This window comes from Canis aureus, chromosome 36, assembly GCF_053574225.1.
Source record: "Canis aureus isolate CA01 chromosome 36, VMU_Caureus_v.1.0, whole genome shotgun sequence".
Taxonomy (NCBI): Eukaryota; Metazoa; Chordata; class Mammalia; order Carnivora; family Canidae; genus Canis; species Canis aureus.
Window position 1 is genome coordinate 5,463,645 of NC_135646.1, and position 23,755 is coordinate 5,487,399.

Here is a 23,755-nt window from a genome sequence, read left to right on the forward strand (position 1 = left end):
GCACAGAGCATTGTCTGAGAACTTGTTTGTGTATTTATTTGTTTATTATCCATCTCCCCCAAGCAGAATGTAAACTCCAAGAGGGCAGGTGCTGTGTCTCTCTTATTCACATCTGTAATCCCCAGCACCCATCGTCCCTCGCAGGGTGCCAGGCCAGAAGGAGTGCAAAATAAATATTTGTTAAATGAATGAGGAGGGGCACAGGCCCTTGGGTGGGGCGCGTGACTGAGGCCTCTACAGAGCCACTTCAGCTCAATTATGTCCGTTTCTTCTGTTCTAATCATCCTCCCCCTGCCCATGGGCTTCCAGGCTTCCACGCACTCTCTCTCTCCGCAGGAAGCGGTGAAGGCAGGAAAGGAGACAGGCGCAGAGGCTGCCTGGCTGACACTCGTGTCCTTACCCGCCCTCCGGTATGGGGCAATCCCCAGCCCAACTGAGCTGTCTGCGTCTGGGGCAAGGAGCGGGGAGGCAAATCTGTCCTGGAGCCCACAGAAGTGAGGGGCTGGGTCCAGGCACGACCGGACTGTCCCCTGATTGCGGATCTGACCCTCAGAGCCCGGAGGCTCCTGTGCGATCAGCTAGTCCAAACTCCTCTCCCAGGAGCCTAGGCGACGCTGCCGGGCCCAGAGGGCAAGGCCCCTCCGCTCACTTGCACACGCTGACCCACTCGGTGATGCGGCACTCCTCGCACACCACGAAGCAGCACCAGTGGAAGCGGCAGTGGCAGCGCTCGCTGCGCGTCTGGCGCAGGATGTTGTGGCCGCGGCCGCAGCACATGCTGCCGCAGCCGTCGGGGCCCGCGCTGCTCTTGTTGCACAGGCGGCCCACGGTGCCCGCCGAGTCCAGGCGCGGCTCGCGCTCGCAGAAGTCGGGCGACTTCTCGAAGTAGACCAGGTCGGCGGGGCTGGCGCGGCGCCGCGGGCCGGGGGCGCCGGGGGCCGGCGAGGGCGCCCCCGCGGGGCCGGGCTCCAGCTGGCCGCCGTTGCGGTTGTGCGGCCGGATGAGCGTGGCGCGGTGGAAGCGGCTGCGCAGCAGCGCCCCCACCGCGCGGAACTCCGGCGTCACCTGCCAGCACGTCTTGAGCTGGCAGCTGCCCGACGTGCCGTGGCACTTGCACTTCCGCCGCATGTTCTCCATCACCGCCTGCGGAGGGAGGCACGGCGAGGGGTGACGCCCGCGGCCAGCCCGCGGCCCTCCTCCCAGCGCGGACACCGGCCTTCGAGAATCTCTCCTCGGAGACTTCACAACCCGACTCCCACTGAGGCCCCAGCAGGTGGGGAGGGGCGGAGCGGGGTAGGGGTGGGGGCGCACAGGCCGGAGAGGAACCCCCTGCCCTCCTGCTGCTCTCCCATCCGCGCCCCCCCCCCCCACCGCCAGGCCGGCCCGGGGAATTCCCTCCTCCCCCACCCCTCTCCTTTCCCAGCAGCTGCAGGGGGCCCTTGGGGCTAGAGGCGCTTGCTTCCTGAGGGGGGATCCCAGATCCTCAGGGAAATTCCCTCTCCTTCCATCCCTCAGCTGGGGGCCAGGAGCAGGGGGGTGCTGGCCCCACTATATCCCATCCCCAAAGCCTCTGGCCTTGATCCAGGCAGGAGTGGGGGCTGCGGGGAGTCTGAGAAAACCCCTTTCCTCCTCTCCTCTGGGCCCTGCGGCCCCTTGCAGGGAGCCCAAGGAGGGAACAGAGCTGGGGAGCCTCCTCCTTCCCCCATTATACTGGCTGGGGCTTATTCTGCCCCATGCTGAATGCCACAGTTCCTCCTAGGGGGTACTGAGCACCAAGGGGAGCCCTAAGGCTCTCTACCTGAATAGGGAATGGGACCAGCCCCAGAGGGCCAGATCCCCAGCCCAGTGGAAGTGAGAAGGCCCCAAGCCTCCAAGGGAGGTAGTTACAGGAACACAACCTATCAACCCCCTGCACAGCCCTCAACCAGCTCTAGAATCTCTTCCCAAAGCACACCTTGACATTACCCTCACTAGAGACACCAGAAGCAGTTGGCCACATCTTCCTTTCCCCAACTCCACTCCAAAACACACCCTCAGACCAGGAGAGCAATGATCACTGGCCCCAGCCCTCTCACCTGGGCAGTTAGGGCCACAAGAGAGGGACTCTGTCCCCTGAGTCTTAAAGGGCTCCTTGGCTTGTGGGTGCAGCCCATGGTGTCAGCACCACGGAGGAACCAGCCCAAGGCCTCCCCTGGTAACAACTCCAGAACATTTGCTTCCCACAGGCAGCAGCCATTAATTAGCCAGTTTAACAAGGAGGAGGCGGCAGTGTTGGTATGGGCTGGGATAGTATGGAAGCTTGGGAAAAGAGCTGCGTGAACGGGGCAGGGCTGGTGGAAGCTGGATGTGACCTGAGGGTGGAAATGCCTCAGTTTACTTCATCCCTAAGTCAAGAAGGGAAGAGCTGAATAGCTCCAAGTCTTTGTGGAAGGAGAAGACAAACTGCCTAGGCTGACAGGCCAGGAGAAAGGGGAGTGAGGAGGAGCAGGTGTCAGCCTGAGCGAGGCAGGCCTGAAGGCAGGCCAGGCAGGTCCGAGAGAAGGGATGGTGGGGGGGCTGAACAGCCAGGGAAGGAGGGTGCCGAGCTCCCACGATGAGGGATAGGGGGCATCTTAGCGGAGGCGTGCACATAGTGCAGACAACACTCAGCCACCTGGTGATGAATCCTGCCTCTACCACTTCCAGACCAGTTGCACCGCCGTGGGCAAGCTTCTCTACCTCCCTGTACCTCGGTTTCCATATCTGAACACAAGGCTAATACTAGTACCCTCATAGCTAGTTGTAAGGATTAAATTAGAGGCTACTATGTACTGACACCCTCCAGACAGTGCCTAACACATAGGAAGCACTCAATAAATGCAAGCGATTATTTCTTCCCTTCTCTCTTTTCCTTCCTTCCTTCCTTCCTTCCTTCCTTCCTTCCTTCCTTCCTTCCTTCCTTCCTTCCTTTTCTTTAATGAATGACCTTTGATGTAGTATAAACATTCAAGGGTAGGGAGACAAAGGCAATGATGCAAACTATAACATAGGGTCAAGAACCTCCCCTTGAAGGAATCCCTCATTCTGCAAAAAAGGGCTGGGAGAGGAGGTAGAGGGTCACAGCACAGGATAGCACAGGATAACACAGAATCACGGAACATAGAGCTGGGCGGGGCACGGGGGGGTTGCTGCTGGGCATATTGGGTGATCCAGTTCAACCTTCTTGTTTTATAGGGGAGGTGACAGTGACAGAACAGGACCAAGGCCCCTGAGGCCCAGACCACAGCCCGGTAGCCCCCTCCATTGCTCACTGCAAAATAATGGGAGGAGCAGGCCACTCAGTGGAGGGGAAGCTGACCTAGGACAAGGCTGGTTTCATTCCTGTGTCCCAGGCCTAGTCCAGGCACACAGTAGGTATCCAATGCGTGTTTGGCGACTGGATTAGGTGGGGGCAATGAGATAGTTGCTGAGCTAGGGGGAGTGGTGTGGTCCCCAGAAGAGAGGTAGGCCTGGGGTAGGGGTGGGCCCTAGGCAGAGGGATCTGGAGCAGGCCCAGGCGGGTGGGGCTCTCACCTGTCTCCCAACTCGGTTGTTGTGGAGTCTCATGCGTGCGTGGATGTCTCTGTGAGGCTCCCGGGAGTCCAGAAAGTCCTTAGAGAAGCGCTCCCCGAAGCCCACGTCGGGGCTACAGCCGCCCCACTCCCAGGAGTCCTGAAGGCCGGGGCTGGCAGGGGGCAGGGCCGGGTGTTCCGGGACCCCGTGGCTCAAGCCCTTACCACGCTGCAGTGCGTCCAGCTGCAGGCGGTGCAGCTTCCGACGGAAGGCCTCCTCGTCCCCGCGCCGGGAGGCATCACAGCCGCAGGCCTTCAGTTTGCCCAGGGCACAGGCATTGGACACGGCGTGCACGACCCCAGCTGCCGCGATGGCATAGGCGAAGGCGCTCTCGCGAAAACCTGAGGGTGCAGATCCAGGAAACAGGCTCTGGGGGGCCTCGATATCTCAACCCTCGGCCCTTCCTGCCCAACCTTCTTCCCATACCAAGGGGAAACCGAGGCTCAATTTTGGGGGAGGTCTCCCCCATGGCCCATGGGAGGTCTCCCCCATGGCCCTCTTTTCATTGGCACTTGATTCCCTGTTGCCTTAGCATCACCCTTAGCAAGCTCAGAATTTGTGTCTACCTCTCTCCTGTTGGACAGAGGTATCTGGTAAACACGCTTCTTAAGATCAGGGACTTAATCTATTACCTCTCAAGTGATATCTGCCGTTTAAAAATAAGCCTGCAGAAAGAAGGCAAAATTTAACCTAAAAAAAAAAAAAATCACTGGCAATGGACTTCCAGGCCCAGAAGATGTTCATGGGCATAAGGCTAAGTCAGAGGAGATGGTGTCCTCCTACAGCTCCCAGCCCCAAGATTGCCTGCCTGGTGCCATCCCCTTCGGCCCACTACAGAACCCTCTCTGATGGCCAAGTTCAAGAGGCAGAGAAAAGAGCCAGCAGAGGTTTCCCTTTTCCTGTCCACAGGCATCCCAGAAACTGCTCAGAAAAGGGTACCGCCCAGCCACCCCGCCTGCAGTGGGTCTAGGTCATCTGAAGAGGTTGTTTGAGGAATGCTGGAAGTCAGCCCAGTGCCCTGCAGTAGTGTTGAAAGTTGAGAGGGAAGGGTGAGCTAAGGCAGACACCTTCCTTGGGATGCTACAGGGCATAAAGACCCCGGTGAGCTGTTCGCAGGGGCCCAGGACTGGTCTACACTACGTTTCTCCTTGGTGTTCCCAGCCTGAGCCATCCTCTGGGAAGGTCCTGATAGGTCTGGGCCTCCCTGGCAGAGGGGGAGGCCTGCTTGCAGAGGAGGGTCTGCCTCTTGGACCCACAAGTGGCTTCTTCCTCTGAGAAGGGACCAGCTAGTAGCATTTTCTGGTATAAGTCTCTGACCAGCCTCTGAAACCGGAAGCGTGTGGCCAGTGGGAGAAGCAGCCAGGAACAATCATAGCCTCTACATGAAGAGGAGAACTCACCTGTGTGGTAGGTACCTGTTGGGGAAGTTCAGACCCTGGCTGGAGACTTAATAGCTTGTAGGAGGCCAGAGATTCAAAGGAAAAACCCCTGGCTCCTTCCACCCTAGCATCAAAGACTGGGAGGACATGCTCTGGGAGTTCCCACAGACCTCAGAGAGCCAACCAGGACTGGACAGAGACCCTAGCCCAATCCTGCTCCTCCCCACCCCCGTGCTCACCCTATCACAGGGTCCTGTCTTCTTGTCCTTGCCTAACCCCACCCCCGCCCAAAGACAAGACATGTAGTAGTTAAAAAATATGAACTCTGAAGCCAAACTGTCTGTGTTCAAATCTTAGCTCTTCCACTTACTGACTCTTAATAGCTACCTGACCTTGACCAAGTGACTTGACCTCTGTGCCTCTGTCTTCTCCTTTATGAGATTGCTATTATCTGCTGCATTATTGTCCCAAGAATTAAATTAGTAAACTTAAAGTACTCAGAAGAGTACCTTACTCACAGAAAGTACTGCACAAACATTAGCTATTTTGATAAGTTCTTCCTCTGTCTCACTCCACTCACTACAGCTGCAGTGTCAGGCCATGGGTTATTGTCTCCCCCAATCAGGGACAGAGCCCAGCAGCTCATGACCCACTTTAGAATAAATCACACGAGCCACAGAAACCCACGAAGCAGGCCGTCCTTGTCTATCTTCTCTCTCCAGCTTGTGGCATCTCAGGACCTTTTCTGTAAGGAGCCCAGCTAAGAGCAGACAAAAAGGATGAGGATTGGGCTGGAGCCTTTTAAGGGCATGTCGGGAATTGGTGGGAGCTGCAGAGGAGTAGACACTGACATGGGAGGTGGGGCCCAGGGGAAAGGAGGGCAGACCCAAGTCCCTGGGGAGTGCACCCTGTGTTCATCCCCTGCCTTTTAGCTCTGGAACTCTGAGCACTCCCCCTATTGCTGGGGGTGGGGGGGAGGGGGTCACCAGCCCACTGCTAGGACAAATAGCAATACTCAGACTTCCAGAAGCATCCCAGACCTCAGAAATCATCCCCCACCCCCCATATACATACACACAGTACAAAAGGGAGATGCCCAAGGTCACAGGGGTTATGTAGCAAACCCAACCCCAGTTCTCTCAGCTCCCAGGCCTGGCAACTTCCTGTTAAAAGACATTCAGCTCTAGGGAAGATATGCTCCTGAATAAGAACCCCAGGTAGCCCAGCTCCCAGTTCCTATGACCCTATCTACACATGGCATCCAGAAAGAGCAAGAGGCTGGTCCAGGGGGATGTGCTAGGCCAACCACCATCTTCCAGGTTCTGTTATATTCAGAGGCAGGCCCAGAGGAATCTGGAAAAATGTAGTTCACAGTCTACAGAGACTACCTGTCCTAGGCAGCTAAAGACACCATGCCATGGCCTCTGGCAGTCGTCACAGCCACGTGTAGGGGCGACTGGCCAGGGCTTGTGTGACTACCCTCTGCTCCAAGCATCCGGGATTCAGAGAAGTCCAGCCTACTGGGTCTGCCCCCAGCTCCCACTCAGGGCCCCAGTTTCGGTCCTGGCCCCGACTGTCTGGGGCAGACGCAGGCACTGTGCCATCTGGCCAGCTGGAGGGGGAGAGGGGTGGGGCCATGGCCAGCTGGGCTGCCTGGAGCATGGAGGGAGGGGGGGCTTGTTAAGACGCACAATTAGCCGTCCTGCCTTTGATCTGGGACAGGGACTGCCAGCATCTAAGTGGAGTCAGCTGCTGCTCCAGGCCGCAGCCAACGGCCAGGATGGGGCTGGGGGAGGAGGTTTGGAGGGCAGGGGAGCTTGGAGGAGAGAGGATTCAGGAGCCAGAGGGGAACAAGGAGGGGTCAGGGAAGCTTGAGCCCCGCCTATTTGAATCAAAGAGGGAGGGAAGGGGAGAGATCTGTTCTCCATCCCCTCCATGCAAATAATCTGCGCATGCTTATGTGCCTGGGCTGAGAGAGAGAGAGTTGTGTGCATGTGGGAACGCTTAGGGGTGACACTGGAAGTGGCTACACGTTTGCACAAACAAAGGTAGGTGTGTAGGTGTGTGTGTGTGTGTGTGTGTGTGCTTTTGTGTATACATGTCAGTTTCATTTCTTGGGCCACTCCTCCATTGTACACTCACTCTGGACATACGTGGGAGCTCATGGTGGCCTGGGAGCCTAGGAGGCAGCAGGGCAGGGGTTGAGTGCAATCTCTAAAGTCAGCAGGCCTACATTTGAGTCCTGTCTCTACAGCTCCCTTTTAAGTCCCTGTGTGATTAATGGCAAGTTACCCAACCTCTCTCAGCTTCATCTGTAAAATGAGGATATTAATAGGGCCCATTGCATAGGGGTTGTTTGAGAATCTTAAAGTATAGATAAAGTGCTTTAGAACAGTGTCAGACAAACAGCAAGTACTTAATATGTATTAGCTAATTTATTGAGGGCTACTAGAATAATGGAACTTTAGGTGATCCTGGGACATGACTCCCTGAGCCTCTGTCTCCCTGAGTGCCACCACTCACCCCAAGCCTGGAGACTGAGGCCTAAAACCAAGACTCCTCAAGAATGAATGTAAAAGGGAGGTGGGAGAAGAAAGAGCCAGGGCCTTGGAAAACAGAGGCTGGATTCTCAAACTGTGGGCTTCCATTGGGCTGAGAGCCTGGCCTGCTGCAGGGCCTCATGCCCCCTCTTTCCATCCATTCCAGATGGGTCTGGGCCTTAGGAGAGGGCATTACCAACGCGTGTGGGCGCTCCTAGGACCTGCTGCTTGAATCTACTACACTTGCCTCCACCAGCCTCTCCTTGGCTCCTCCATCCCCTTCTACTCCATTGCCCCTGTATCAGGAATGAGAGATGGATGGGCTCTAGTCCTCACAATGAGGGACTCCCCTCTTGATCTGCTGCCTAGCACCTCACCCACACAGATACCAACTGTCTGTGTCCTCAGAACAAAACCCTGGGGATATCATTGCCCTACCCACCCAGGTTCCAGCACCCTGTCATGCCCTCTCCTGGGCTGGGTAAAGCCCTAGTATATGCCCTGCCACTCCAGGTGCTCATGCACCCTTCCCTTCTACACTGGAACCCCATCCCTTCACCCAGTCCATTTCAGGGGAGATGCCAGGACAAGTGGATGGCAGTAACAGCATTAAGATGGAAGGCCCCAGGGACCACCTCCTCCCAGCCATCTCTGAATTTTAAACATGTCAGAATGCACCTTTAAGAGAACCCCAGTCACAGTCTGCGTTGGAAGAGGCGTCAGTGCCCTATATTCCACTTGGGGGAAACCACCTGACCCCACATGGAACAAATCACAACTTGAAAAGAGGGGAGACTGAAGGAAGGACCCAGTCCAGGGTCTGGCTGCAACCAAGAGTGGCCCCCTAGAATTCAAATGTAGCTAGTCCTTGAGGTGATGGGCTGGGAAATAACCCCCCGGGGAGGGTGAAGGGTGAACCCAGACATGGAGTGAGGGAAGGTCTGTCACGATGTCCCGGGGGGAGGAAGAAAGTGGCAATTTCTTCCAGAAGCCCAGAGTCCAGTCCGAGGACGGAGAGGTGGAAAATGGGCTGTCGCAATGTGGGAGCAGAAGCCACATCGGTAGGACAGTGTTCCAAGGCTAAAGGAAGGAGCCAGCACCCCCTCCCCACACCCCACCTGCTGCCAGAGCCCAGGAGCCGCTGCCCCGCCCCTGCCCCGCGCTGGGCACCGCCCCGCCGCGGCTAGCCCCAGCAAGTCTCCCCCCTCCACCCCTAACCTCCCCCCCACCAGTCCCCCCAGCTCACCTCCCGCTTATTAAACTGCAGGTGAACCCGGGAACGCCTGGCGCCACGCCAACCCCGCGCGCTTCCACCGCTCTCGGAACTCACCCCTGAGCTTCCACGACCCCACGCTCTCCACCGGGCCACACGGGCCTCACGCGGGCAAAGAAATCGGGACGCGTGGGTTCACTCTATCTAGAGGGGACAGGAGGCCCAGAGGGGAAGAGGGGACACCGCGGCCCGGAAGAGGGCTCAAGAGCTTGCCTTGCCTTGCCTCACCCTGAGCGGGGTGGGCGAGAACCCCAGCACCTGTCCGACCCCCCCCCCCGCCCCGCGAGCAGAACCCAAAGGAAGGGCTCCGGGGGACCCTCCCCGCGGGGGGCGCGAGCGTGGGAGGAAACACCCGGGGCGTCGGGGAGCGCGCAGGTCACTTAGAGACCTGGAGGGCGAGCTCCGGGCCGGCGGGGGCAGCGCAGGAGAGAGACACGGGCCGGTCCCGTGGCGTGGGCGAGCGCGGGCGGCGGGGCCCGGCCGGGCGGGGCAGGGCGGGGCGCCGGGCCGGGGTCTGCGGGGTCGGCAGGGCTCGGTGCTGCGGGCGGGTGGGGCGGGCGCGCGCGGGGCGGGCGCGGGGGCAGGGGCGGAGGCGGGGGCGGGGGCGGGGGCACCCCTTGGAGAGCCGCGCGGCTCGGCCGGGAGCTGTCTGCCGCGGCCCGCGGGGATTAGTTCGCGGCTGCATGCCGCCACACGCGTCGGGCTGGGCTCGGCCGGGTAGAAACAGCGCCCCGGGCGCGCGGGGGAGCGAGGGGGGAGGGTGCGCGGGGGCGGGGCGGGCGGCCTGGGGCTGGGCTGGGGGAGGCTGCGGTGGCCCCTGACTTGGGGGCCCCGGGGATGCGAGGAGGGGTCCCGGTGGAAAGGGAAAGTCCTCATTTTGCCGAGTTCTTTTTGAAATTAGGGTCCCTTATAGTGACTCTCCCAGAAGCCTCTGGGCCCCAAGGCCACAGGGTATAGGGGTAACCCTCCTCCACTGTCAACCAAGAACCGAGAACCCGACAAGTCCCAAGGAGCCAGATCCCCACACTGTCCCACTCAGGCAGCTAAGAGGAAAGATGAATAACTCCCATCTTCCCCCAAAGACCTGAGTCAAGGCCTAAGATACCAGGGCAGGAGGTGGGTGTGAACAGAAACGGGTGACAAAACCTCCTGCCATCTCCAGCCCAAGCTACTCTGGGGGTTGTCAGGGTGGGCCCTGGGTCACCCAGAAGTCGCAGAGGGAGGACAGGGAGTGGGCTGCGGCTTCTCTGGGCTGCCAGGGGAAGAGGGATTGGCAGAGCTGTCAGGCCTGCTGGGCAGGAGGCATGCACACACCCAGTGCCTCTGATTCAGAGAAGGTTTTCGGGGGCGGCAGGAATGACACAGAGGCTGGTGGTGTACCCTGCCCGGAAGAGCTTCTGCAGAAGTACAGACATTTTACCTGCCCAGGCTTCCCTCACCTATACAGTTTGGCAAAAGTCCTTCATGCTGACTCTGGACACCTTATCACAGGCTCTCCATCCTAAATGCTGTGTACTAGGTAGAGTGTAAATCGACGAAGGTGACAGATGTGGCTATTTCCCTGGCCTGAGACATACAGTGTCAATGACAGGGCAGGGTAACCCAGGAATTGACTCTCAGGTGTGGAACCTACTACCCTCAGCCCATGCAGCCCAGGTGGGAGACACATCTGCCCCATTTGTCTGACCCCATGGACTGTCCAAGACCAGAAAAGAGTAGCGCGGCTGGTAGATGGGCACCTGAGGAGGTTGCCAGCTTGAGGGAGTGGGTTGGGAATGGCTGGCTTTGGGGGTGGAGGTGTGCTGGAGGGGTGGGCAGAAGGGTAAGGCAGGGGGCAGCTACCTCTGCTGAAGATGGGACTCTCGTAGGGGATCTTGTTGCGAGTCTCCAGACTGGAGCAGTTCCAGCGCTGGTCCCGGAACTGGTGCTGGCACTCATGGATGGCGATCTGGATGCCCTGGATGGCTGAGGCAGCCACGTCTGGGTGGCGCACACACACTTCCATCTGCCTCCTGCTCAGGCCCGGCAACGTTAGGCACACCGTGTTGGCATTGAGCACAGGCTCCGGGGGGAGGCGGAGGCCCAGAATGTCGTTGGGTGCAGACCTGAAGGCAGTGGGGGATTAGGTGTGGGGGAGTGTTTTAGGGGAGCTAGGAGGGCCCCCATTTAGCAACTTACACTCTGTCCCAAAGGCCATAATCCATCTGTTCCAATCTTTGCTTCTAAAGGTTGGGCCTATAGGTATATTCCTAAAGCATTCTCCTGTCCTTGCTCCCCTCATCATCATTTCCTAGAACACCACGGGCCCAGCTGCACACCCACCCAGGTTGACGTGTAAATGCACACACATCTGAAATGCCTGCACACATAGTATTTCATAAGTATATCCTGAGGCATAGATGCTCACCTACGTTCCCCAGGAGACCACTCCCAAAGCCTGTTTCAGATAGTCACATTCACACAGACACACTTCTGCACACATTGAGGTGGCCCAGGAACACTTACACAACATGCACACTTCGGACATAGTTTATACACACATACACAAAGACATACACAAAGACACTCGCGAGCATGCACATGTGCTCATCCTAATGTACATCAACCCATAAGCTCTCAGTCACACACATGTGCACACACAGACTGCTGTTTACAACATAACTTGCAGGGTTCACACACACACACACACACACACACACACACACACACACGGAGAACCCTTCCAGCTGCAGTGTCTCAGTGACCCCACCTGAACTACTCCCTTCTAGTCTCCAACCCATGGCCCCTCCTGGGAGTGATCTCCAAGGTGGAGCAAGGCGGTGGAGCTTTCTCCTGGGGGTGCGGGTGCATTCCCTCAGCTGGTGTGGCCTCCAGGCTGGCACTTGTCCCCCCCCACACACACACACACTTCCTCTTTTAGTAGCCTTCACTTTTCTGGGCACTGACTGCCTCCTCTCCCTGGACTGCCCAGATTGTCACATCCTATGAGGGCAGTGTCTTTCATTGGGTACCAGCACTTTCCTGCGACACTGTCCCTCCCTCCTTCCAGGGTCCCCTGCCCCAGCAGGAGCGCCAGAGGCCCCCCGCGGCTGGGGGTCCCAGCTCTCCAGGAGGGCGGGGCTGAGGTGAGGGCTCACCTGGGCACGGCGGCAGCCAGCAGCAGTAGGAAGAACAGGAGCGCGCAGAGCGCGGGCCGCGGCTGGGGCCGAGGTCGGAGCCGCAGCCGGGGGCAAGGGTGGGTGCTGCCCATGGCGCGCGGGCCGTCACGGGCCAGGAGTGGGGGGCTCACAGCCCGGCGGGACCGGTGAGCCAGGGGCGACGGCGCATGTTCCGCGGGGGTCGGGGCGGCTGCGACACACAGCTCCGACTCGGGTCACGGCTCCGGGAGCAGACGGCGCCCGCCTCCCCGCTCCATGGGGCAGCGCCCCCGGGCACCGCCCTCGGGGTGGGGGGGCGGGCGGGCGCACCGGGCACCTCCTGGCACAGGGGTCCAGGGAATTTCCCGAGGCCCCCCTGCGACAACTCCCGGTGCCTCTCGAGGGTAGGGGGGGGCCCGGAGGTGCTGCGGGCTGGGGACGAGAGGCTGGGGTGCCGGGGAGCCCCCCAGAGCAGCGCCGCGAGCTTGCGCTTCCGAGAGCGTGCGAGGCGGGCGGGGGTTGGGGGGGGTGGGGGGGGCGGCGCTGTCTGTGCCCGGCCCCACCGCCCAGAGAGTGAGTGACTGTCCCGGCTCGGGAGCTGCCGCCTCCCCTTCCCCCCCTCCCCCCCCCCCCCGTGTCTCAGGGCTCTACCCTAGGTGACGTCACGACAGGGGGGGTGGAGGCTTGCACGGGTCCCGAGGCCACTGCGTCCGCTCCGGACTCCGGGAGGGAGCGGCGGTGCGGAGGGCGGGGGAGGGAGAGGTGTCGGGGGTCCGTGTGCGCGTGCACGTGGAGGTGTCAGTGCCAGGGCGCTGGTTTGTGTAACACGCTGTGGGTTACGGCAGAGTGTGTGTGTCTGGCCGAGACACAGCTGCCGGAGCGGTCCTCCCCAATATACACACCTGCAGGGGCTGGAGGGGAGGGGCTGGCCCCCCTACTTGCCTCTCCCACCTCAGGAGGGACTTCCCAGGCTTGGCTGGTGCGGCAGGTGTGGGGGGTCCTGTAAGGGGGTTTGGCAGCCTCTGGATTTTGCTCTTCTTACCTATGTGACCTTAAACAGGTGTTTGGTGCTCCCTGAGCCACCCTCTGCCCCTTTGTGAAATGAGGTCATACTGAAGCCCACCTCATCTACAGTGAGCCTGTGAAGGAAAATGTGCTGAGACTCTGTAAACGCTTGTTTGGGAGCAGAGCTCCCTGAGGTGACACACCCTAGGAGAGGAATTAGTGAGCCTTTTCATCCCAAAAGTGTGCTTTGGGGGGTCATCTTTTGTCCCCTTTTATTTCACAAGAAAATAATGAGGCTCAGAGAGGGCCATGACTTACTCAAGGTTACACAGCAAATTAGTTGAAGAGCTGGAACCGAGGCCCGTTCTCTTGACCCTGAGCACAGCAGCAAGGGCCCCAACCCTGAGCGTTGCTTGCCTGGGTCTTTCTGCAGAGGCTCCAGATCTTGTCCTGGCCCTGCTACCTGTACTTGGTTCTCTGGGAGCCACCCAAAACCAGTCTCCTGACTCAGACCCCCTCCTCTCTGGGGTTCCTTCACGTCCTCCCGCTCCAGCTGAACATTGAACTCATCTCAATACGCGGTGAGTATACTAGACCCAGGCAAGGGCCTGAGAAACCAGATGGTTGGGGACAGAGGCTCTGGCTTCTGTTTCTGATTCTAACTTGGGTCCTTAGCATCCTCCTCTGTAAAATGGGCACAAGTCTTCCACTCTACATACACACACCTCCCTCCCAACCTCATTGTCCTCTGCTGGTTTAAGGACAAACGCTGGGCTCTGAGACAAAAGGGGCCCATTCCTGGAATTGCCCATCCCTGGGGAATTGGAGAGGGGTGGGGCCTTCCCTGTCCCCAGACTGTCAGGTGGTGGGGGCAGCCTGAGCAACAGCAGGCTGACGGCATCCTCCCCCCCCCTTTCCCCCCATCTCTGCCGGCAGCCACCGCAGCTGTCAGGAATTAAGGGCTTGAGGCTGCGGGGGGTGGGGGTGGGGCAATGGGGGGGGGGAGCAGTCTGGCCGGACAGCAGGAAAACAGCCGGGGGCAGGAAGCAGTCTGCGTCAGCCAGAGCCTTGTCTGACCCTGGCTGCCCCCTGCCCACTCCGCTGCTCTCCTTCGCCCAGCTGAAGGGACAGAGATGGCTTGGGCTAGAGTTGGGAAGAGTATGGGGAAGGATAGGGCAGGACCAGGCTCAGCAGAGGGTATCACAAGGACAAGCCAGGCTGGGGAATTATGTGGCCATTGGCTGTTGGGGAAATTGAGGCCCAAAAAGGATTAGGAAGAGGCCCAAGATGGAACAGGGAATGTGTTCATGACCTCCTTACTCCCCGGTTAGTGCTCATACTAGCCCTTCCATGCCTGGTGCATCATATGTAAGCCGTCATGGGGAATACTGGTTCTGGGGCCCATGCAGCTGAACCAGCCTGTCCAGGGGCTGGGCCTTGGGGCTTACATTTCTAGCTGGTATCTCAAGTGATTTTTGTGAGGACCACATTTGGGAAATTCTGCTGAGCTGCTGTGAAGGGCTGATGTTTTTTTCCTTTGACCTGCCTCTGCCGAGAGGTCTCTTTGCTCCCCACCCCACTCTACTGCTCATGAAATATAGAGGTGTAAAAGAGAGGGAGCAGGGGCCCTTTCTTTGAAAACCCCAGGAGGCAAATAATGATTCTCAAGTCCTGTTTACACTGGGGAGTAGTTCTGGCCCAACATCAGGAGGGTCTCGAAGTGCCCAAGCCTGGGGCACCTCTCAGTACAGGGAGGAGAGGGCATATGGAGGCACACAACCTTGGTGTATGTGGGGATGAGGCCCAGAAAGAGTGTCTGCGACTGGAGCTCCAGTCCCAAATGACCCCTGCCATGGGCAAACCCCTATCAGCAGCCCCCAGTCCCCACCCTGGCCCTGCCCTGGGCCCTGGCCCTCAGCCCAACCCCAGCCCCCGCAGCCGCCAGCTGAGACCACAATTATAGGGGCCACTGGGGGTGGGGGGAGCACCAGGGATGAAAGGCAGCTCCGAGAATGGTTCCAGCTGTGGCAACTCTGGAGGAGGTTGCAGGGAAAGGGAGGGTGTGGGGAGGCACCAGGGTGCGAACAGGTGGGACCCTCATGGCCCCAGCCCAGACCAGGCCAGGCTCGGTCCCGAGGTTCTGCAGAAGTCTATCTTGGTGAAGAGGAGAGGGAAGGAGCCCCACATCAGTAAAGGAGCTCTTTGTCTTATTCTTCCGGCTGCAGAGACCAGCGCCTCTCAGCAAGGTAAGGGGGGATAACTTGCTCCTTTGGTCCCCAAACTCCTAGTATGTTTGGTCATCAGCAGGAAGGGGAAATGAGCCCTTGGCCTCCGGGTGATCACGGGCTTTCCAGCAGCTTCCCCACCCATCTGCCTGCATTCTGGCTGTTCCTGATGTGGTCATGCACACATCTGGGGCGCCTCTGTGCTCTTCCCCCATCTCCCCGGTACCACATGTCCCCCACCACCCGGCCAGCAGGGAACCTTCATGGCTCAGACTGTGCCTGGGGCTGAGCAGCTGAGTGAGCAAGGGGGTGGTGGTGATGGGGCATTTCTGAGCTCTGTGCCCAGCCTTCTTCCAAGGCAGCAGTGCAAGAGCACAGAGCTGTCTCTGAGCTTAGAGATGACCAAGATAATGGCCAAAATAGTGAGGTGCGCACCCTTCACAGAAGGTGTTTCCAGACTCCTGCGGGGCTTGGCCACAGAAGAGGGACCGCTAGCATACAACTAGCAGTTTGAAGAGGGTAATGCCCTCTTACAAGGTACCAGAAGCTATCAGACACTCTCTGTTTTTGATGGGAAACTGAGGCTCAGAGAGACTAACTACCTTGGTCAAGGTCAAGCTAGAATACTAGGCTTTTTTTTTTCCCCCACCGAATCATGCTACTTCCTCTGAATTCCTTTTCACCTGATTGGGGCAGTGTCAGTTCAAGCTGCTGCCTCGGTTTCCTTCTGTGGCATCATGGAGGAGTCCAGCATCACCCACTCTCCACCACTCCCCAGGACTTGGTGATAGAGAGGGGGAGGCAAGCGTCCCAGCCCTAGGTCCGGGTCAGCTCAGAGGTCCCAGACAGTCTGGAACCCCAGCAGCTTGACCCAAGCTGTCCCTGGGTCTCCCTGCTTCCTTTCATCCCACCCTCTCCTGCCCCCCCTCCCTCTCTGAGCTCCCCAGATGTCTTGCAGGTCCTGTTGGGCCCCGTTAACAGAGAAGTTGGGTTCTGTGCACCCTCTTGTGGTCTCTGAGAGAAGTGCAGGAGTTAGGTAGTCCGTTTGTTTGTTTGTTTGTTTGTTTATTTATTTATTTATTTATTTATTGTATTGAACCCAGCTCTGGGGAAGGCAGAGCTGTGAATATAAACCCCACCCTTAGGGAGCCTAATTTCTCCTCCATGTGGCCCATGATGCCAATTCCATTCTCCCCCTTGAGAGGTTATTCAAACCCCTTCGAGTAGAGAGGTCCTGAGTTCAGATTCTCCACAACTCTTCCCTGAAGCCCAGGCATTTGACCTAAAGGTGCCAGGAGGAGGCAGGAACTCAGATGCCCTTTCCTGCCCACTGCGGCCTGATACCCTCCTCTCTGTAGAGGTCTTGATGTGATTCTTGAGGGCTGAACCAGGCGAGGTCAAGGGGGAATGCAGAGGCATTGTGGGGAGGGAGGCCAGATGCACTGGAAGCCATGGTTAACGTCTCTTACATCCAGGACAAGTTCCCCCTTTCTTCTTTTCATTTGAAAAACTGTCATCTCCTCCTTGTGCCCCCAATACCTGTGGTCTCCAGGAGGCTGGTGCCAGCCCCAGTCTTGGTAATACATCTTCCTGGATGTATTGGTTTGGGGATGGGCAAGTGACCCAAGCTGACCAAATCAGGGTCTTCCTTAGGACTTTTGCTGGGAAGGCCATTCTTTTTTAGACCACCAGCTCTAAGAATGTGGACATAGGGCTGACATATAGAGCAAGTCTATCAGCAGCAGGAGATACTGAGGACAGTATGACAAGAGGAGCAGAGATAAGCTAGAAACTGTAGACTTGGGGATGGTGGTGAATAAGACTTGAGGGGAGTAAGACCTATGACATCATTTGGCCCTCTGAGTTCATTTGTGCTTGAATTCAGTCTTACCCCTGGACTTCCCAGGTAAACAATTCCCTTTTTAATTATCTTTCCAATAATTCATTCCTTTGGCCTAAGCTAGTTTGACTTGGGTATCTTCTCAGGGTCTGCCCTGAAAGCATCAGCTCTCTATCCTCATTCCCACAGTAACTGCCATTTATTAAATATAAGCTTGACATAAATCATTGTGCCAAATTTTGTGTTAAGTGCTTTCCACATCTCAAAAAAAAAAAATCATTTATGAGGAGAGCCTCTTAAACTGTCCAGCCAGCCCAGCCACCGCAGGAGGTGGCCAAGTGAATGACTACAGCCAATAGTTCAGCCATAAGGGGCAGAGCCATCAAGCTGAGTTCTGGCAAATTTCTAACCCGCTGGATCATGACAAATAATTAGTTTGGGGTTGTTTGTCATGCAACAATGGATAACTGAAACACAACTGTGTTCCCATTGTACAGCTAGAGACACTGAGGCTAACCTGCCTGTAACCTTCTAAGCAGCTACAATAGCAGCAGCTTCAAACCCAGAGTGCCTGAATCCAAAGCTCATGCTTTGCCCACATCACCAGGTGGGGCAGTCATTGTCCACTGCAGTGGTTGGGCTGTGGGTAGATTGGTGGCCCTGAATCCCAGCCATTTGGCTATGGCTCCCCCATCCTCTGGATTTAGTTCTGGAGAATCCAGAATCCCAAACCTTTCTTCTCTGTCACTTCAGCCTCAACATCAGCTTGCTGAGAAAGAACCAGAAGGCAGGAAATGTGATTGGGTGCCAAGAGAAACCTTGGGACAACTTTGCTTCACCCCCCTCTGAGTGTGATTAAGAAATGCTGTTCTGGGCAGTCTTTTGAACATTAAGGTGGTGAAGTTAGTTTTGATGGTAACAAAGTCTGGTGTTACTAATAACATAGTTTCATCACATTCTACAGTTGATAAAGTGCTTTAATCCTACGGGCTTGGGTGGCCCTAAACATCTACCCTCGAATTCCTCAGGGGTCACAGAAACAGAAAAGCAGGTAAAGGTGTCACAGTCCCCTAGAATTAAGATGAGGGATGATCTGAGAGCTGAATACACTACCAGAGGCTTCTGGTCTTCTTTTCCTAAACCTGTTCAGTCTGTTCCTTTGAGGAGAGATGGCTTAGGTCTTCCCCCTGCTTGCAGATCCAGGCTGGAGAGATGCGACAAGGGTGACTCTTCACCACCTTGCCAGGAGAGCCTAATCCAATAGATGGGAAGATATAGGGACCTAAGAATGACCCCTGAGATGCTAGTTTTGTCAAAGCCATCTTCCTTTACACACCTCTTGGGAAGCCTGGCCCCATGGCAGCCCCAAGCTCCCCTCCCAAACTGTGGGCCCAGTCCTATGGGTTTAAATACCTTTATTGATACTAAACTCACCCACCCACCCCGAGGCCAACAGTTCTAAGGAGTCCTGCATCCAGAGGCCTAGAGCCTGGCTCTTTGGTTTCCATAGGCGGCCAAAGGGGGAGGGCGACTGCATAGTCTCCCCCACAGCAGTCCCAGAGCGCTCCCTCCCGGAGGGAGGAGGGGTAATCGGGTGCCCTGGGCCTTCACCTCCAGCCCTGCCGCCTCTCAGTTTCCGGAGGCCTGGGAGAAGCTGGGCAGGGTCCCCGCTGGGGTCCGGAGGTCCCGCAGACGCCGAGGGGCGCGCAGTTCGGGGCGCGGGGGGGAGGGGGCCGGCGGCGCGTCAGAGGCAGAGGCTGAGCTCCTTGCGCACGCGGCAGCGGTGGCACTGCACGACGCAGCACCAGTGGAAGCGGCACAGGCAGTTCTCCTCGAGCTGCACGCTCTCCTGGCGGTGCCCGCGGCCGCAGCACAGCAGGTCGCAGCCGCTGAGGTCCGGGGCGCTGCTGTTGCACGCGCGGCCTCGCGTGCCCGGAGAGCCGGTGCGCCGGTTGGGCGCGCAGAAGTCGGGCGAGTCGGCGGCGTAGAGGAGGTCGGCGCGGCCCGGCGGCTTCAGGGTGCGGACGGCGGGCAGCAGAGCCTTGCCGTCGTTGGTTCCCATGACGCGCGAGGCGCCGTGGAAGCGCTCGAGCAGCCGCGCGCCCACCTCGCGGAACGGGGGCAGCTTCTGCCAGCAGGTTCGCAGCGCGCACGAGCCCGACAGCCCGTGGCACTTGCACTCGGTGCGCGTGTGGCTCCGCACGGCCTGCGGGGGAGCGAAGGAGCGGCCGATGGGGACAGAGGGGAGGGGTGCGTGGTTTGGGAAGGCCCAGAGGACCGACCTAGAGTAAGGTGGGGAGCATGGGGTGGAAGGAAGAGAGGAAGGAGTAGAGGGCAAGGTGGAGAGGATCCCGGAGAAGGAAAACTGATAAAAATGGAAGAGTAACAGAAGTGGGGGTGGGGTGGGAGGGGGCGCAGTGTGTAGCACAGAGGGGAGGGTTTGCAGCTGTCGGGCTCTACTCCTCCTACCAACCCGGCCGGCCCCCCTCGTTGTAGCCCCACGGGCCCCAGGCAGGGCTGAGCAGAGCCGCAGAGCCGCAGAGCGGGCCTCCTGGGCGTCTGCCCCTGCCACCCCTCCCCAACCCTCTCTGACAGGTATGTGGGCCTGTCTGGACATTCCTCTCTGGGTCCCCTCTTACCCCTTGCCTGATGCCTCAGGCCTGAACCCTGGAGGACACCGGATGTGTGTAGGGTGTCCCTAGAGCACCCTAGAACTGAAGCATAGGGTGCGGGAGGGCCCCCTGTCAATGCATTCCCGGGAGCTGGAAGCCAGAACTCCTGCCCCTTATTTGCTACAACCTCACTAGAGATTTATGGTGTCAGATGACCCAGGAAGATCATCTCTGGAAGCTCAGAGTCCAGAGGCCAACCTAATCTACAGACTTGTGTGCCCTCCCTCCCCTTCCCAGGCCTGTCTCCTTTCTCACATCCCCTCCTGGAAACATCTGACCCTGACAGCTCTTATCCCTAAACTGGAGCTCCTGGGGCCCTCCTTCTTGCGGAGAGAAAGGGAGAGGCTGCCAGCGTCCCAAGCAGGGCCTACTCTGGGCTTGGTGGGCAGCCAGTTGGCAAGTACTCAGGTTCGGTCACAGCTTTCTTGGCTCCTGCCTGATTCCCTCCTACCTTCACCAATATCTACTTTTTGTCTTTCACACCTTTCCAAGCCCGCCCCCACCTCGTCAGGCCTGTTCTAGCCCCTTGCCAAGCCTCCCTCACTTCTCCTGACTCCTCCACCTCCAGACCCCATGCCTTTGCCCCAAGTTCTCTTTTCTTTCATCTTCAGCTTTTGTCACCCTCCTCTGTCCCTGCCCTGGCAGCCGGATCTCTACATACCTCAAGCTTTGCCCCATCTGCTGGCTCTTGGAGGTTGCTAAAGGCCCCAAGTTCTCTTCCCTGGGTGTCTCCTTCTCACCCTGCCCATTAGACCACCAGCTCCAGGCCCTCCCAGGCGTCTCAAGGGACTCCTTGTTCTCAGCTGGGCACCTTACCTCCCACATGCCCGTCCATGCCCCCAGCCCATCTTCCCAAGAGGTCCCTTTCTGCCAAGCCGGCTCTCCTTCACATACGCCCTCGCTCACCCCTCCACTTCCTCACACTTCCACAGATAAGCTCCCACAGACCCCACCATCACCCACACCCACCCTGACTCACACACCCCTGCCCACACTCACCAGACGGCCTGCCTCATTGTTGTGAAGTTGCACCAATGCACGGATGTCTCCGCGACCCCGCTTGTGCCGGGCATCCATAAAGAGCCTTGATTTTTCGTCCCCGAAGTCCACGTCGTCGCCGCAGCCTCCCCACTCCCAGGTGGCGCTGCCGTCGGTGGAGCCGGTGGCGGGCCCCGGGGGGCCTGGGGTGCCAGGCAGGCCAGGGGGCCGGGGCGGGGCCCGGCCGCGGGGCGCCTGGCAGCCGCACTGCAGCAGCTCGCCCATGGAGCAGGCCTGCGTGACCGCATGGCTGGCGCCCGCAGCCGTGATGGCAAACACGAAGGCCGTCTCCCGGATGTCTGCGGGTGCAGGGAGGGGGCAGTCAGCAGGCAGCACCCAGGCTTCGAGGGCGGGTCCCCCCAGGATGGAGAGGGGTGCTGGGTGCGCAGTGGCGCGCGGTGCTGCATGCGGTGGGCAAGGTGGCCTGGCTGGGAGACAGAGTCAGGGCAGGGTGCCCACAGGCCCCTGGGACAGATGGGGGCTCAGGCAGTCTCCCCCCCCACACCCCCCTCTGATCCCCTAGCGAAGAAAAAGCAGCCCCCTGGGTGCTCAGCCCACACTGACCCTGCTGCAGGATGCGCCCGAAGGCCTTGCTGTGGCTGGAACAGTTCCAGCGGCGGAAACGGAACTGGAACTGGCACTCTCGCACCCCAAGCCGGGCGCCCCGGGCTAGCTCCGCCACCACTTCTGGCTCAGCCTGGCACAGCTCAGCCTGCCGCCCTGCCAGCCGCCGTGCTTTCCTGCAGATGCTGGTAGGGTCCATGACCAGGGGGCTGCCCACCGCCCTGGAAAGCAACCGAACAGCAGGGCCAGGGAATGACTCAGAGGGCTTGGGGGGAGGGGAGGGGGGAGGGAGACTGCCCGGTCAGCCCAGGGCTAAGAGCTGGGATGTGCTTCTTCTCTCGCCCCACTCCAGCTGCGTTTGATATTGTCCTAACTGGTTCTCTAACCATTCCATGTCCCCCCTTAACTAGATTTTAGACTGAAATTGCTATCGGGCAAGGATTCCGTCTTGTCCTTCTGGGCACATCTTCATTCATAAATCCTTATAGGAATTTGACTCAAGGTGAAGGCACCTGGCACCGGCCTGCCGCAAAAGGGAGACAAGGAAGAAATTAACAGGAGGAAGATCACAAAAACTGTCGAAGTAAAAAAACAGTATGAATCATAAAGCAATACAAAGAAAAGTAGGCAAAAGTTGTATCAAAGAAGGATCTGGCATTAGTTGGACAACAAGCTGGATCTGTCAGCTGAACAGCCCTGGGGCTAGCAAGCAGGGGCAATCCCAGGGATGTAGAAGGCTGCAAGATTTTAGAATGGCTAGGGAAGGGAAGCTCTGAAGGCAGTCACACTCCCTCTGTAGCTCAGTTTGTCCTTCTGTAATATGGGAAGGTTGGGCTTTGATCTCTCAGGTGGGCCCTCACGCAGTGATATCCTCTGTCTCTCTGTACTGGAGAGCAGGAGGAAATAGCTGGGGACCGAGGTGCTGAAGCATTAATGTGAAGTAAGTGACACTGACCCTTCTGTTCTGGGGTCTGTGACATTTTCAGAGCAGCAGGGCAGCAAGCCAAGCCCTGACGCCACTGGTTGTGACATAACTGGTTTGGGGAAAGGGAAGGCCATTTGGCTTGGTGGGTCAAGACCTCACGGGAAGTTCTGTACACTTTCAGAAATCCTTCCGTTCCTAGCCTTTGTTTCACCTAAGAAGAGAGCTGTTATTTGGTTTCCATGTATCAGACCCTCGAAGGTTAAGGTTTTCACTCTTGAGTGGAGCTGCTTTTTTTTTTTTTTAAGATTTTATTTATTTATTCACGAGAGACACAGAGATAGCAGCAGAGACCTAGGCATAAGGAGAAGCAGGGTCCCTGCGGGAGGGAGCCCGATGCAGATCTCAATCACAGGACCGCAGGATTATGACCTGAGCCAAAGGCAGATGTTCAACCACTGAGCCACCCAGTTGCCCCTTGAGTGGAACTACTTTAATGAGATTGCTCTTGAAAGCTTAGCTGGGATCCCTGTGCTTGCTGTAGGAATGAGTGCTTGGAGTACTTGGATCTGAGAGTCACTTGAGATCACACAAAAAAGCCTTCAGCAGAGAGCAGGAAAAGACTCCTTGGGTGGGACTAAGTGGTACCAGGAGATAGAAAATGTAGAGGAAACTGGTAGATAGGTGCCAAAGGTCATGGTGGCCTACTTTCGTGCCCATCGCTGCTCCCCCTCTGTCCCCGTGTGCTCTGCAAGTACAGGCTGCCCAGGCTTGTTCTGGCCCCACAACATGAGATGTAATGGGCTTGAACAGCAGTGAGTGGAATTTAGGTCTTAAGGTAGAACTTCTCAATGCTGGGGAGAAAGATGCTTGAGGAGAGAGTTGTAGGAAGATGTGTAAGATGGATCCTATAAGGTCTCCTACTCTCCTCCCCACACCACCACCAGACCCCACCCTATCAGATCATTGTCAGCCCCCTCGACCCGTTTTCTGGAGCCAAGATCCTTTTCTCAGTGAAGAGACATGCAGTCCAGGCCCTCCTTCCTCCACGCTTAAGACCTGCTCATCACCGCATTCCAACCACAGCCTGGGAAGGTCCAGCTTCCACCCTTTCCCAACCCAAGAGAAGTGGTGGATAGAGGGGTGGGCAGTGCGTCACAGGTACGGTAGGGCAGCCCAAGCTGTTTCCCAGTGGCCCAATGACTTTGAAGAGTGGATCGGCCTCTATCTATCATCTATCTATCTATCATCTCTCTATCCATCTATCCATCCCCGTATCATCTATCCAAACTCCATCCACTTATCCACCTCATTACAATAAGGATTTGAGGCTGCTTCCAGCAGGGTTGTATAGGGTCAGTAGATAAGACTATGTACACCTTGGGAATTAGAAGTGGCATTTTCTTTTCCTTCCCATGGCAGATTTTTAGGTGCTTAGTTCATATTTCCCCCAATTTTTATTATGAAAGTTTGCATATTATGAATGATTACTATAATACTACAATGAACACCATTTAATACATGTTTTTGAATGAATGAATGAGCCACCTAAGAAGAATGTCCCCACTC

General features: G+C 57.6%; 2 protein-coding genes and 1 long non-coding RNA gene across 4 annotated transcripts in view; 1 reads left to right on the forward strand and 2 right to left on the reverse strand.

Moving 5' to 3' along the window:
- On the reverse strand, nt 1-12,442 carry WNT10A (Wnt family member 10A). The gene is made up of 4 exons (XM_077884825.1): nt 11,921-12,442; nt 10,626-10,888; nt 3,553-3,932; nt 1-1,143 (listed from the first exon to the last, which is right to left on the reverse strand). Exons 1-4 carry the CDS (start codon nt 12,031-12,033, stop codon nt 646-648), a joined length of 1,254 nt encoding a protein of 417 aa, XP_077740951.1. The 5' UTR covers nt 12,034-12,442; the 3' UTR covers nt 1-645.
- The window catches only part of LOC144305748 (uncharacterized), a 14,083-nt gene continuing 2,089 nt past the window's right edge, over nt 11,762-23,755 (forward strand). Inside the window, exons 1-2 of one of the 2 annotated variants that reach the window (XR_013372816.1) lie at nt 11,762-12,087; nt 13,359-13,506. This is a non-coding gene — a long non-coding RNA (uncharacterized LOC144305748). Of the gene's footprint in view, nt 12,088-13,358; nt 13,507-20,936; nt 21,453-23,755 lie in introns of those variants that run through there. The other variant, XR_013372817.1, reaches the window with a different exon arrangement.
- The window catches only part of WNT6 (Wnt family member 6), a 13,486-nt gene continuing 7,667 nt past the window's right edge, over nt 17,937-23,755 (reverse strand). The window contains exons 2-4 of the mRNA XM_077884826.1: nt 21,265-21,485; nt 20,662-20,999; nt 17,937-19,196 (exon numbers count right to left, since the gene is read on the reverse strand). Of these exons, the coding sequence (XP_077740952.1) occupies nt 18,735-19,196; nt 20,662-20,999; nt 21,265-21,485 (1,021 nt within the window). The 3' untranslated portion in view covers nt 17,937-18,734. The remainder of the gene's footprint in view (nt 19,197-20,661; nt 21,000-21,264; nt 21,486-23,755) is intronic.

Excerpts from the sequence above, each read along its gene's own strand:
- WNT10A (XM_077884825.1), bottom strand. The coding sequence starts at position 12,033 with ATGGGCAGCACCCACCCTTGCCCCCGGCTGCGGCTCCGACCTCGGCCC. Across the intron at positions 10,889-11,920 it reads CTGGCTGCCGCCGTGCCCAG|GTCTGCACCCAACGACATTC; the intron begins GTGAGCCCTCAC and ends CACTGCCTTCAG. Across the intron at positions 1,144-3,552 it reads ACAACCGAGTTGGGAGACAG|GCGGTGATGGAGAACATGCG; the intron begins GTGAGAGCCCCA and ends CTCCCTCCGCAG.